At 41.5% G+C, this 15,988-nt stretch overlaps 1 protein-coding gene across 1 annotated transcript in view; it reads right to left on the bottom strand.

Moving 5' to 3' along the window:
• Positions 1-1,218: 1,218 nt before the first annotated feature.
• Positions 1,219-15,988, bottom strand: part of Atf6 (activating transcription factor 6) — a 152,696-nt gene continuing 137,926 nt past the window's right edge. The window contains exon 17 of the mRNA XM_040739028.1: positions 1,219-1,776. Coding sequence (XP_040594962.1) covers positions 1,568-1,776 — 209 coding nt within the window. The 3' untranslated portion in view covers positions 1,219-1,567. The remainder of the gene's footprint in view (positions 1,777-15,988) is intronic.

Raw genomic sequence — 15,988 nt, 5'->3', positions numbered from 1 at the left:
CAACAATCCCAGAACAGCGGTTGGTGAGGAGCCAGGCACAATGGGGTCACAGGTAGAAAATGACCTGATTGCACTCAACCCATGAGGGCTGTGTGGACTGGAAAGGGAACACCTGACAAAGGCTTGCAAGTCAACTGGGGAAATTCTATCAAAAGGCTCTAAGGGAGTTCTCACTTTAGAAGGAAGGCAGCCCATGAGAAATGGCAGGAGTCCTGACATCCACTTCTGTGAACATACCAGTGTACAGTGTACGCTACAATATAAATTTAGCTGCTTGCTATGGTAAGGGAAGCAGGCAAAATACAATCAAATGTATGTGAACATAACCTTTGCTTTCTCATTTATTTATTTATTTATTTAGAGATGGTTTCTCTATATAGTTTTGTCTGTCCTGGAACTTGGTATGTAGTCCAGGCTGATCTCAAACTCAGAGCCTGCCCTGCCTCCTAAGTGGTGCTAGGATTAAAGGTGTGTGCCCCAGTCATAGTTCTCTCTCTCTCTCTCTCTCTCTCTCTCTCTCTCTCTCTCTCTCTCTCTCTCTCTCTCTCTCTCTCTCTCTCTCTCTCTCTCTCTCTCTCCCTTCCCTTCCTCCCTCCCTCCCTTCCTTCTTTTCTCATCTTTCCACTGGAGAAAGTGCAGTATTTTGCTGTAGTATGGTGCAGACTCTCAGTGGGAATCCATGCTTGCTGTGTGCATTGTCAGTCCTTAAGGGAAAAAAACTCCCTAGTCTTGCTTAAATCTGAAGTCATCTCCAAGTTCCTTTGCTGAGTCTGGTTTCACAGAGGTGTGTTGTGGGCTGAGGATTCATCATGAGCAGGAAACATTTGCCCTGAGGTCTTTAAAGATCTGTGCTGATTATCGGAGTTCCAAGAGTAAAAGGCAGCTGTGGCTCTCAGCTTACATTGCTGCCATCTCCACGCCCAGTGTTTAAACACATGCCAATGGAATCACCACCTCTTCCTACATTCCACAACAGGCCTTCCCACCCCTTCTCTCCAGTGTGTGCCTCACGCTCTGACCCCACAACAGTTAGTCACAAGTAAAAATAAACTATCAACTGGGGATAATCCCATTACCCCGAACTGTTTTGACGCTTTGTGGGATGTTTTTTGGCTATTTGGATTTTTGAAATGTGTTCTCCCAAGTATAATATTCTGAATGGATTTGAAGTAAAGGAGAGAGAAAGCCAGTTGTTGGAAACCCCATGAGCATGTGTTCTAAAGCTTTAAATAAAATCACTTTACTGTGCCAGGAAGGGTGGTGGACAAAATATCTGGAGGAAGATGACTAAGAACAAAACATCTAATAGGAAAGCACTGAAGAAAGGTACATCAGAATAACCAACAGCGGGCAACACTGTGACACCGGTGGCTCTGCCACGAGACTGCTCTCTAGCACGTTCTACACAGGGGGTAGATGGTGGGAGTCAAGTGGCTTCTTGTTCTCTCTTTCCCTGAGTCACAGTGTGAGGCAGTTCTCCACTTGCCAACGAGGCAGAGAGCAGCAGTCCTCACCAGCTCTTCAGGTCGGCCAGGCCCACCCTCTGCTTCCCAGAGCAGCTCGGGCCCTACTGTAAGGACTCAGGAATGGTGCTGACAACATGGGTCGTCTCTGTGGCTGTTGGAGGGGAACCAAAGAAGGTGTTGGTTTGGTTCCTCTGATGATCTCGGAGATAAGGAGGGACAGAGGAGCTTTTGATGTGGAGGATCCTGGTGTCCATCACCTGACAGTCAATCTGCATCATCACTTCATAGTCCTGCCCATTGATCACGTTATCTGCAGAGTAGACACAGGGTTAGACAGTCAATGGGGTGTGAGTCGTCACTACACTTTTAAGGGCAGCTGGAGTTTTATCAGTCTTTATGCAGAGCTATAGCTGGTCTGGTTGACAATATGTCCTGTCCTTTCTGCAGTTCTCATTCTCCAAGGGTCTTCACTGGTTCAGCAAGGGCCGTGCCCTTCCCTCCTGTGGAGACTGAATACAAGATAGCTAGACAGGAAAGAGAAACCACATCATCCTAACAAGGAAGGAATAGGAAGGCTCTTATATCTTTCATTTCATGGTACTCCTTATTTTAAGAATTATTTTCTTTTTGTCCTTCAGTTGTTCACTTGTGGTTAACTTGTACCTCCCCGGAAGGGTTTCTGGACTACTCACAATATTTTCTCTACTACTTCTCAGCCCTCAAACCACATTGTTTCTCATTCTTATTTTACTGCCCTGCTCCCTCCCCATTTCACCATTTACATGCTCATACCTTCAAGTCCAAAAACTATAAACTATACATTCCCCAACAAGTACCCTAGCACCACTGTTGCTAACCCTTACTGGGAACACAAGTGATACATACAGTGAGCAACCCAAACTCCCAAGAACACTGGGATGTCTTGAAAAGACCAAAACTAGGAATCAGGGGCAGAAGGAGGTCGTTAAAGCCTAAGGGCAGAGACTATTTACTCAATAAAATTATAGCAGAAAATATCCAAGTCCACAGAAGGAAAATGGACATCCAAATACACAAGCATTTAGAACACCAAAGAGCTATGACCGACAACCTTTCCATAACCTATATATCATAGTTAAGACGTCTTGGTTTTTCTGTTGCTGTGATGAAATACTCCTACAAGAGAATCTTAAAAGAAGAATCATTCTGGCTCACAGTTCAAGGCACATCTACCATGGAGAGGAAGCCAAGATGGCAGAAGCCTGAGGCAGCTAGTTGCAGTGCATTCATAGGCAAGAATCAAACAGAGATGAATTCATGATGGTGCTCAGTTCCTGATCTCCATTTTCCCATTCAGGATCCCATAGAGGGAGCAGCCCCATCCATATAGTGAGTGCCTCTATTAAAGCCATCAAGAAAGTTTCCACAGTCATGCCCAAAGGTTAATCTCCCAGGTTATTCTAGATTCTGTCAAGTTGACAACACTAACTGCTACAGATGTCTAAAGTGCAAAGTGAAGAAATATTAAAAGGTGTAAGGGGAAAATGTTGATTCATACACAAATGAGACATATCAGAAAACATCAGATTTCTTGATGGCAAACCTAAAAGCCAAGAATGCATGGAATGATATACTTCAAGTCCTAATCATAAATAACTGCCAAGCAAGAACATTATACCAACAAGTTATTTCTTGACAGTTCCAGATAATCATAAACTAAGGCAATCAATGACCATGCCAGCATTGCAGAAAACACTTACAGGAATACTATACACACAGAAAGGAGAGTCTTAGCCATGAGAGCAAAGGAGAGCTGAGAAGGAATTCATTATGCATGACACAGGTAACCAGCAAATCCCTAATACTAACAGGAGGAAGAAGATAACTACCAATAATTCAAACAACCAGAACAACCAACGGTTGTTGGTTGATGCCAGAACCACCACCAAAACAACCAATGGAAATAACAAGCCCCTCTCTGAAATTTTCAAAGCAATGACTTCAACTAACCATTGAAATAAAGCAGATTGACTGAATTAAGAAACAAACTTCATTATTTCTTGTCTCCAAGAAACATAACTAGGAGGCCACCACAGTGATGAGCAAGTGTGAGCTGAGAGATGGCAGAGAAAGAGAAGTGGAGTGGCTGGAGCGCTGTGGGACTGGGGGTGACGGTGGCGAGGAACGGCCCGATGTGCGAGGCCTGTGCTTCCACCTGAGGCACCAGCAGGGGTACGGGCAGGGGAGAGCTGACAGGCTGGCCAACGTGGCTACCAATCAGGCCCGTATCAAGGACTTTGAGATGGCCCACCCCCATCTACCCCATCGGTCCAGTGGAACCATAGCTGTAGGATCTCCATGACTCAGGACAATAGTGTGATAGCTGAGGGATATCTCTGTGAGTTGAGTATTGATGGGGTAGCAGAAACCAGAGGCATTAAATCAGACCAATGACTCACTGCAATAAACATATGCAAGTAAAGCTGTTTGGGCAAAAGGATAACTTCGTGACACACCGCAGCTTCAAATGCCACGATGATGAGTATGTGATGACACAGTGGGAAAGACGGGGGAGCAGGGTGGCACATGCACAGCGGAACTGGAGATGCAACAGCTGTGACAGGTGTGGGGGAAGTTTGCGGTGCACAGAGGAGCAGGCCATTGCTAGAGGGGTTGGCGAAACGTTCTTGTTGTTGTAGTTGGTTTAATTTTTTATTTTCTTTTAGCAGGGAGGTTACAAAGGTGGAGGATGGCTATGGAAGGACTGGGAAATGAGTAGGATTAGGGTGTATGATATGAAATTCACAAAGAATCCATAAAAAATTATGTTACTTACAAAGAAAAAAAAGAGATGAAAACACCGAAGGAAGGAAGAAGGAAGGAAGGAAGGAAGGAAGGAAGGAAGGAAGGAAGGAAGGAAGGAAGGAAGGAAGATAACCCACTGGCAAAATTATCCCAAACTGAGAGTCAAAGGATGGAATCAACCTTCCCAGCAAGCATCATCAGGCTGGGAGAGTTGATAACATAGACTTCAAACAGAACCTAATAGAAGAATAAGCTCAGGACATATGAACAAAGGGAGCACATTTGAAGACCATACACCAGGACAAAGATGATCTTATTTCAGCAATGCAAAGTTGTGCCAACATATGCAAATCAATAAATGTAACAGAACATGTAAATAGACTTAAAGACAGAAAAGATACCCGACAAAAGTTCTATACGCCTTCATGATAAAAGTCTTGAAGGGAGGAACAGAAGGAACATAACAATATAAAGGCAATATATAGCAAATGTACAGCCAACTTTATATTTCCTCTAAAATCTGGAATGATACATGGGTGCTGTCTTTCTCCTCTCATTAAACAGAATGCTCAAAGCCTTAGCTAGTACAATAAGAAAAGAAATAAAAGGAACATAAACAGCAAATAGAGCTCAACTGACCCTATTTCAGGCGATACCATTCTGGACACAAAAGGTACGATACTCAAGGTACAGTGAAGACAGACAAGACTCTGAGATCTGTGTTTTCAGCAAAGTAGTAGGATGCACAATCAACATGCTAAAATCATTAGTTTTCCTATATTCCAACAATGAATTTGCCAAGAAAGAATTAAGAACAATTATTCAATTCAAAACAGCCTCAATTACAACAAGAAAATCCCTAGGAATATGTCTAACCAAGAAGGTAAAAGGACTCTACAATGAAAATTTTAAGGCACAAAAGAAAGAAACTAAAGAATATACTAGACAATAGAAAGACTTTCGATGTTCATGGATTAGCAGACTTTTATGAAAATGGCTATACTACCAAAGAGGTGTGGTGATATCTTTCTTGCACAAAGATACACTATGATTAAAAATTTCAAATAATATTCTTTACAGAACAAAAAAATAACCTAAAATTCATATGAGAACCACAAAAAGGCTGAATAGTTAAAATATCTCTAAGCAGAAAGAACAATGTTTGATATCACAGTGTCTGACCTCACATTATACCGGTGCCAGAGTAGCCACAGCATGAACCGCCACAGACAAAAGGAACCCAGACCAATGGAACAGGAGAGAGGACGCAGAATCAGCTCACACAGCTATTGCCATCCTATTTTGACAAAGGTACTAGAAACACAATTGGAAACAAGACAACCTTCTTGAAACTTCTTCTTCTGCATGCAGAAGAATGAAATTTCATCCCCATCTCTTAAACAAACAAAATCATCAATTTAAAATATAGCAAAAACCTTAATGGCCGGGCGTTGGTGGCACACGCCTTTAATCCCAGCACTCGGGAGGCACTCGGGAGGCACTCGGGAGGCAGAGGCAGGCGGATCTCTGTGAGTTCGAGGCCAGCCTGGTCTACAGAGCGAGTTCCAGGACAGCCTCCAAAGCCACAGAGAAACCCTGTCTCAAAAAACCAAAAAAAAAAAAAAAAAAAAAAAAAAAAAAAAGACAAGCTGAAACTGCTAGAGGAAAAAGACTTTCAGACAAAGACATAGGTAAGAACTTTCTGAAAGTATTCCAGCAGCATAAACATAATCCTAAGAATTGACAACTGGGATTATTTAAAATTAAAAAGCTTCATCTCCTCCCCCCATCTTAGAGGCTTGTCACAGGGACGGAACCATATGACCCAGCTATATCACTCTTGGGTATGCGACAGAAAGGTTTCTGGGTCCTACTGCAGAGAGAGTTTACTGCTGAATTATTCACAATAACTAAGATGCCCATCAACAGACACTTGGATAAAGAAAACATGGTACATACATGCAATGGAATTTTACTCAGCCAGGAAGAAAAGTGACATTATAACATTTTCAGGAAAATGGATAAAATGACAAATTCGTATGTGAAGTAAAATAAGTCAGCCTCAGAAAGACAAATACTGTGTGTTTTCTTTTGTATATGAATCTTCAATTTTAATTGCATGTATGTGTATATATTTGTGGTATGTGTGTATGGGGGGATGGTTATATGTCCAGAAACTAGAATGAAAACCATGAAGTGGAAAGGGTCTTAAAGGGGGAGGAGAGAAAGAGTAACAGAATGCATGTGACTTGAGAGTTGCAGGGGCTCCTGGGAAGAGGAAGAGGACTGGTAGCAGGGACAGGAGAGTTGGGGTGGGGGAGCAAACAAAGAATGTATGCAGTGCCATAATAAGACCCAATACTGCACACTCTTACAAAACACTGAAAGTTTTTAAAATAAGGGCTGGAATCATGTCAGAGCTAACATCACATGATATCTAAGTGCAGACACTGTGCTTTGTATGCTTTTCACATAGTGAAGTGCATTTAGAGCAGCCGGACCAGAAGGTTTAGAGCTCCGCAGAGCGGTGGAAAGAACTGTCAAGGGACAAGCCATGTGAATGGTAAGGAGACCTTTATCAGGGAGGTCATTCCTAAAGATTTGTTTATTTATGTATGTGGGCGCTTTTGTCTACATGCACACCAGAAGACGTCACCAGATTCCATGGGACTACAGTTATATATAGTTGTGAGCTACCATGTGGCTGCTGGGAATTGAACTCAGGCCCTCTGGAAGAGCAGCCTGTGCTCTTAGCCACTGAGCCATCTCTCCAGCTCCACCAGTACAGCTTCTGACTGCAAGGATTCTCCCAACTGTGAATGTAACAGTGAAGACAGAGGAACTCATGGGCATCTGACCACTGGAACACTACTATAGTCATACCACAGTAGGGCAATAGACATTGCCAGAGTTCCTCGTTAGCTGAAGGGCAGTTCCAATGTCAGATTGAAGGAAGGGGGAGCTTAGTTCCTACTGACAGTAGTTGTATCTGCAAGGAACACAAAACCATGTAGAGTCCTGCTAAATATATACACAAGGTAACGCTACCATGAATTTAAAGATTGTCTTTTATCATCGTTATTATGAGTGTGAGCACATAGGCGCATGCGCACACACCCTCATCCACACACACAGAGCAGGTACCAGATGAGGGTGGGATTCCCTGGAGCTGGAGGTCAGGTGATTATGAGTCACCTGACTGTTGTGGGATATTTTCATCACACTCTGACACTCCCCAGACTGTCAATACAGTTTTCTTTGAATCACAGGGCTATTAACTAGCTACTAGTTGACCAAAATTAGCCATAGAGGACATTTAGAGAGATACAGGAAGCAGTAGGGAGGAGCTTAGAAAGATTCTTGGCCCTTTTGGATTGAGGAAAGAGAAGGAGGTCACTGTTTGCTTCTCTGCCACTTCTCTGGTCATTCATTCAGGTTCTCCCTACCTGATTCCCGAGTTTTTGTTAATAAAGAATAATTGAATGCTTCACCTGATGTGGCTGCTGGAAACCAAACTCCAGTCCTCTGGAAAAGCAGCATGTGCTTTTAGCCATGGAACCATCTCTGCAGCCTCTATTACCATGAGTTTGAAATACTCAGATACGTACTAAACTCCCTCCTCGTTCCTAAGAGGATATACTTCAGGGTCAGGGCCAAATTACTCCCTCATTTGTAGTCCTGGGTGGTCATTTTCCAACATGTAGTAAATGAAATGATGAGAGAATTATAAACAGATAATATTTCTCAATCCCAGCTGAATAATCACGGGACTCCACCAGAAGCTCCGAGAACTTGGAAGACTGTTCAGTAGCCAACGTGGCATCTGATTTTGCATGTTCATCTGTAAATCTGGAGCTGTGTTTTTGGTATAACCTAGTTTCATACAAACTTTCTATTATGATCATACAAAGCGAAACTGCAATTTTTAAATGTGAATACTTTTTAGTGACAAAGAGCTCAGATTAAAAGTAACATTTTTCCTGTCCCATTATCCTTTCTTTGAACATTCTGAAAGAAAACCCAAAGTTTGACATTTGATCTTAAGTCTTCATTGTTATGTTTGGGGAAAGTGAGCCACAAAGCTTATCACACAGGAAGGTAGGACAGCTCGAGAATCTAGTCTGGGGTGTCTTCAAAGGGGGTCTAATATATACACTTCAGAGAGTCTCTACATTCTCTAAAACTGTACTAAAATTTTTGTTTGCATGTTTTAGAAAAAGAGCCTTTTAGATTCTTAATGGGGTAAAAAATTAAAAAAGACACTATCAGATAAATCCATTAACCTATTCATTTTATAGCATATGATACATTCCTTATATTTTAGGTCCAAGGAAAAATATGCTTATGCCTTGATATGTAGTTAGGCATTGCCTAAAACATTCTCATTGGTGATAAGTTTCCCCTTACAACTCTTGTAAGTCTCTTTGATTACAATGAAGCTACTTTCCAGCCTTACCAGAGATGAAGAACAGCCGGCAGCTGCTGTGCACTAACTAACCTCTTCTTCAAGGTCATTGCTATAGCAGCTTAACATCAATTTTCCAAGTCATGATGCCATGCATGGCTTTCAAATTATTTCTTTATACAACCAAATTTGAATGTCTAGGAATTAGCTAGTGTTTCGCATTGAACTATTTTCCAGAAAGTAAAAGATGGAAGAAAGACATTCTGTTAATGTATTTGGAATCATTTCATTTAGAACATATGACCAAGTTCGGATTTCAAGGCGCCACACCAGCCATTTCCTTTTGGAAGCACAGTCACTGTGTGTGTGTGTCTCTGTCTATGAATGTACACACACACACACACACACACACACACACACACACACACACTGCAGCACAGAAGACCAAATAATGGGAAACACATGTCAGAGACATGAAATACATATTATTAATTTTTACTGTTTTTTTTTTATTAATTCAGAATACAGATGACAGTTTAAGATCAGAACTGGGCTCTGTAATATAGTTTAAACCACCTGCAGAAGACATTACATAGGTGGCTTTAAAATATATTCTGTTCTTCCCTTTCTCCTTCTGATGGTGACAAGTGCTAGGCCATGGTAACTAAGCGCAATGCTAGAAGACCATACCAGATCTAGACAGTAAGTAAAGGCAGTAGAGTTGAGGAAACCCTTCTGTAAGACATGCTAGATACATTCTTGCAACGCTGGGACTGAATGCAGGGCCCCCGCCACTGAGCTATGCATGCTGCCAGCCCTGAATACTTTTAGGAGTCACAAAGTTCCCACCATCTTTAAAGATTAGAGACTACAGCAGCACTGGTCTGCTCTGGGCGATCTTATAAGACAGTTCTTTGGGGGTTTCACATAATGCAATCAGACAGTAAACAAGGCAGTCTCGCCATAATGATGTTTGAATTGTTGCAACTAAAGGATGGCAGACTGAGAAAGAGGCTTATGGTAACTCTATGGAAAACAAACAGTCATCCTGCAGCCAAGGCTGACCTTAAACTTCAGGCAATTCTCCTGCCTCACCCTTTCCAATGCTGAGATTAAAGATGTGAGTCACCGCGGCTGGTTCAGGGAAACTTACTTTGCCTAGGTCCCCAGGGTGCTGTGCTGCGGGCACTTGTTTACACAGTGAGCACCCAGAGCAGCAGGTGCTGTACCACTCACTGTAGGGTCCTGCTACTCCTTTAAGACTCTGCGCTCTGTTACCAGGTGAGCACTTCTGGAAAGGACGGCACCTTCAACTGATGCCAACAATTTGCTACTCAGTGTGAATAAAACGATCGAAGCAGGGTGGAAGACTTCAGCTAGCCTTGGAGGGCAGGGAGCAAGAGCTCGTAGGGAGAGATAGGGTCAGGATGTGAGCAGTTGGAACAGAGCACACATTTTAAAGATGACATCTTCACTGTTAATGTGGAGGGCTCTGCTAAGAGAAAGTCATGGGTCTCCTGATGAGAGGGAAAACATTAGGTTAAGGAGTTGAGAACCAAGTTATGTAAAAAGACCCATAAACCTTTTCCCTCCTCCAAATATATACTTAAGAAAGAGAGGAAAAAAAGAGAAAGGGGGGAGGGAAAGAGGGAGGAAGAGGGGGAGGGAGAAGGAGAGGGAGAGAGTAAGTCACGCCTATCTGGGAAAACAACACAACAGAGTCACATGAAAGTGAAGGCACTCTGGGTTTATGCTTCTACCAAGCCATACATGGAAACCACAACATTTTAAAAATATCCACCTTGTGTACTGGGACTTTTGAAGCATACAGAATGAGACAGAACACTGATCCAAGTCTGGTGAACCGAATATTTTACACTTAAAATCCATCAGGCAGCTAAAAGGAAAAGAGACGGAAGGCAGCAAGCACAAGCCTGGAATGTTTCTGAATGCTCAGAGGGCTGGGCGGCCAGGAAAGGTGTCTCAGCATGGAGGGTGGAAAATTTCAGGCAATGTGGAATTCTGAACAGCTTGTAAACACACAATAACCGAATTAAGGACAGTCTGCCAAGGGGCTGTTTGTTGAGAGATAACTAACACAAAAACTATAACTCTGACTACAAACAGTACTAAATATCCAAAAATTTACATGAACTTTAATTTTTAAAAGTGACAAGATCTGACTAGTGCTTTGTAGAGAAGTATATATAAGATAGGGTTATTTACTTGCTATTTATGTGTGTGAGTGTTTACCCATGTGTCTGTGCACCATGCGTTGTACCTGGTGACAACAGAGCTGTCAATGTGGGTGCTAAGAACTGAGCCTATGTCCCATGAAAAGGCAGCCAGTGTCCAAAATGACTGAGCCACCTCTCCATTGCCAAAGACAGATTTTTATCTAGAATTACACACAAGTCCTAAAGAAGCACTTTGTTCTGTGCAAATATGTCTGGTGCCAGGCTATGCTGCAACTACCTGATATGGAGACACAATAGAAAACGGCAATGAAAACAAACTGGAACACACAAGAGCCAGAAGCACACTGAATAAAGAATGAAGACACACTATCATGTCATCTGTATGTGGTGGCTTCTCACTTTCATAAGCTAATTCTACTATGCCAGTGTATCTCTAATTGTGACACATGTCTGGTTTGGGGCACTTCAACATACCACACATTGCTAGTATTCTTACTCCTGCTTAGGGGGAAACCTTTTTCTGTTATTTTGACCCACTCAGAGTCTCTACCTGGTCCAACTCCAACAATCCTTCAAGTCCTACTTTGAGTATCAACTTCTAAGAAACCTTCCATGAGAACTCCAATGCTGGCATTTATGTTACACAAAAAAAAAAGAAAGTTAGGCTTCTTTAAGGAATGGCTGACAAAAACTGGGAGTAGGGTAAAATGGAAAGGGGATAAGGGTAGTAAGACCGGAAGCTCTCCTTTATCAACTGGTAAGAATACTGATCGAGTAACTGTCACACTGCAGATGGTGACACAGACAGCACGACAGCACTTCCAACATGAAGTATCTGGAGATGTAAGAACACATGTAGGGACAAAGACTTCCCAGCAACTGTCACAAATGTCCTTTGCCAAAAAAAAAAAAAAAAAAATTAAAAAGTTTCTCTGATGGGAAGATTTTAGGATGGAAAGTGATTAAAGGCAGAGGAGTTGAAAAGTTGAGGTGGGATATCACACATTCAATTGTAACAAAACTAGGATTTACTTAGCATTGGTGGAATAGATGAATGTGTAGAAATAACCCCAAAGCTGAGGGTGTAGGTTGAAATGAATACTCAGAGAAGTATGTTAGGTAAAATTGAAGGCCACCTCAAATATATATCCCAGAGATTCAGTTTTTGTATGTCCCTTACTGTTTTGTACCATCTTTCTCTTCTTGCAAGTCTTACTAACAAAAGGCAAGGCAAGCTGGACATGTGCCTGTAATCTAGCACCTCAGAGTTTGAGATAGGACAGTGGAGAGTTTCAGGCCAGTGTGAACTGTCCTTATCTTAAAAAACAAACAAACAAACAAACAAACAAAGCAACAATAATCAGTAAATCCAAATAACATGCCCAGATCTAAGACAGTTAATGCAGTTCCTCAATCCTATTCTTAGTTAAAATACAGTTAAGTACTAAGTCATTCAAGATTTTCCTTTTAACATTTAAAAAACACTGTATTTATCTTGTATAACATGTGAATTTTGTTGTTGTTCTTTTTTTAATCTTAAAACTCATCAGCTAATGTAGATACCACTTTCAGGCAAAGAAACAGCTGGTAAATGTCTTAGTTTGATCAATGGCTGAAGCACACTCTGGCATTTCCAGCATTCACTCCTGCAGATGAGATAATCAGAAAACACTCATTCTGGAAGAGAATGAGAAGGAATTTTCCTCTTTTCTGCTACTGGAAATCAGCCTAACGAAGCACTAAGGAAAAAGTCTCCAAGGTACCCAGGTAAGTCCTGGAGGCCATTAACAGAAGCTAGAAGAGGTCACTATTCTGACACCTCATACTAAAAAATTAGGAGCACCCTGGCTACTTATCTTTTCTCAGACTCTCAAATAAATGATTTTGGATTATGGAATGTTTTTGATCTCCATAAAAATAAAAAGGATCCCTTTAAGAGACAGACCCCCGGCCCACTTACACCCTCTTACCTCTTATTACTCTCTACACTCTTAATTTATCTACCCTCTTCTTCTCGTTTCTCATGTCTGTCCCCCCCTCTTGCTCTCCCGCCGCTCTAATAAACTATGACTAATGTGTTCTCCATGGCTTGTGCTCCGTCAAGCTGATCCCAGCTCCATCTTGCCGCCTTTTTGCCATTTTTTCTAATTTTTAAACTTTTACAAAATAACAAAAATACTATCCTATTTCTATGAATTTTGATACATACTGTGCAAAATTACAAAAAGCCTTACTTGTGATTTATAACAATGTTGCTTCCTTAAGAGAATACAATTTTGAGTTATTATAAAGTAGCATATAGACATCTCTCTTGATGTGGAGTTGGTTTTATCCTTTGAGTCCCTAAGAATTCTTCTTCTTAGCAGGTTGGGCAGCCTCTCTTCTTTCTGTTAACCATGTTCCTTTGAGTCTCTTCTTTTCAACTTTTGTAGAATTCAACGTGAGCAAGTATCTTGCTAGTGCACAATACCCACCCAACCCTGGCTGGCCTTCAGGAAGAATTCTGCTGAGTCTGTCCAGCAAGAAGTCCTCTTAGATCTCATGCTTCCTCTTAGGAATTTTCCAGTTACTGATATCTCCTGGATACCCTTCCCCCAACTGCAAAATCTCTTTATGAAGATCCCTAGACCTATTGCCACCACCATTGAATAAAGTCTTCCTTACTGAGTTCAACAGGTGGCAGGAACGACATTTTCTTTAACATTGTTAGTTGCTGCTGTCTATCTGTCTTTCAGAAAAAGAAAGCAATAATGCTCATGAGACTACATCTTGGTGTACATCTCTGTTGGCAAGAAGTCAAGCAGCATTTTAGAAATACAATGCTCTGATGGGTAGATGTCATGTCTGATCTGCTGAGGAAAAGTAAGAGGGGAGATGATAAAATCCAGTGTAGAGAAATTTCCTGCTCTTACCTGTTTTATAAATGGCATCAACAGGAATCAAAGAATATTTTTGTTGGTTTGTTGGGTTTTTAAGGATAAGAGTGGCTATATAGTAAGTTATATATGGAATAAAAAATGGGCATAATTGAGTAAATGTAACATTCTGGTGTTCCAGTCAGTTGTGAAAATGACAAGTATGGCTGAAAAACAGAAACTGGGTTGTAGGGCACAGGAGCCAGTCAAAGATGGCACCGAGGGGAAGTCAGACAGGTGAGTCCTGAGTTGTTTACAAAAAAAGGTGATTGGTTGCCTAGATCAAACCTGATGAGGTCACTCCATGAAGAGCTCGCATTCACTAACTAGGTAAAGCATAGGGTGCCCAGGTGAGTGATAGGCTGACCTTTAAAACCATTGGCTGGCTGTTCCCCGCCCTGTGGTTTTTTTCCTGTAAAAGATGCTTGCTGTGGGACAATAAATGAGCTCCTGCTTTACTATACTCCCTGCTGTGTCGGATTGTCTCTGGGATCCTGCAAGGCACTTACCTTTGCTCTCACAGACCCAGTTCAGCCTTCCTTGGTTGGGCTAAGACCCTGCACTGGGTCTGCTTCCTTGGTCCTGGTGGAATGTATTCCAAACACAGTCTGAGAAAAGCTTCAAGGCCAGATTCCCAGAGATTTCTGGCAGTAACTATGGGACTCATACCATTAAGATTTCCTTTTTAAAATCAAGGATGTCATTTGAATTTCTGAACCCCATAAAGGTTTCTTGTGCCTGCTGACAGAACCTCATAATAGAGCTGATTAACTCAACAAAAATCTCTCTTTTCTAGAAGCCAGACAGCTGTCTCCCAAGAGTGTTAACATCAAGTTTAAAATAAATGTGGGTCCTCTCCATGCTCCTTCTAACATTGATTCTAATCTCTCAGTGGCTGCAGGTGTGAGATCAGGGATCTTGTGGCACCTTACATAAATATATGCAGTGGCATGGCTGGAGAGATGGCTTAGTAGTCAAGTGCATTGGCTGCTCTTATAGAAGACCTGGGCTTGATTCCCAGAACCCACAGAGCAGCTAACAACAGTCTGTAACTCCAGTTGCAGGAAATCCAATACCGTCTTCTGACTTCCTTAGATACCAGGCACACATGTGGTACATATACATAAACTCAGGCAAAATACTTTACAAATAAATCTAAAAAAAAAAAGAAACCCTAAAAAATATGTAGGTGGGAGACACAGGTAATGTGCTCATAAAGGCAGATGTTGGAGGACTCAGCATATCAGGATAGAATCAGGGTAAAATGTTTTCAGCTAAGATGCCTAGTCAGTGTATCAACTATCAATCCACATTCATGCATGTAACATGGATTTGCTTTAAATGTTTATGTAACAGTTACTATCTTCATGCAATGGGTCTTAGGAAGAATACATGGAAGGGACTAATAACATTTCACAGGGCAGGTTATGAAAAACTGCAGAAGACTATAACAGCATGCTTACATCTAACAGAAATTATTAAACTTATTTTTAGGATTCTACTTATTGCTGTTTTATGGGATAACTATACATCTTATAATGAAAAGTCTTTCTAGAATAAGCAGAGAAAGAATGGAGTGGCATTTTGGAAAAAATAAGACTTACTAGGTTCAAACATATTCTCTGGTACAATGACAAGAATAATGGCTACAATAAATTAAAGACATTTCTGTCCAAACAAATTCACAGAGCTGCCTTGATCCCATGTGCACATATATAAAAGTGCTCAAAAGATTAATTCCTTCTGGATCTAATGGAAATAGAGTAAGACAAGGGTTGACCGAGGGTTCTGGCATTTTATTTTTAGCATAAATGACAGCTGAGATCCTAACTTCAGCACCTACCTTGGGTTTCTTACTCTCTCAGACTTGTTCTACACTGCCTCAGCTGCAGGTTCACTGTGTCTTAAGACATTGTGAAGTAGTCCAATAGGAATGAGAATTACAATCTTTATTCAAGCTGTGGGCATAACAGCACATATTCAGAAATGAGCTTGAGAAGCTGCCTCTTTCTCAGAAGGAAAAAAATCTCTTAGGAACTACATTTTATTCTCTCTCAAAGAGAATTCTGACAAAGAAATTTACCAGGCTGAGACAATGTCAAACACTGCATTTAACCTTATGTGCAGAGTTGGACAGCCAATGGCCTGACTTATGGGAGTATATTCTTAATTGGAAGTGGCAAGGGGTGCAGGGCCATGTTGTAGACATACTTCCTTTCC

This window comes from Mesocricetus auratus, unplaced genomic scaffold, assembly GCF_017639785.1.
Source record: "Mesocricetus auratus isolate SY011 unplaced genomic scaffold, BCM_Maur_2.0 Super-Scaffold_100676, whole genome shotgun sequence".
NCBI lineage: Eukaryota > Metazoa > Chordata > Mammalia > Rodentia > Cricetidae > Mesocricetus > Mesocricetus auratus.
Note: the sequence above shows the minus strand (reverse complement) of the source record. Positions and strands in the feature narration are given on the sequence as shown.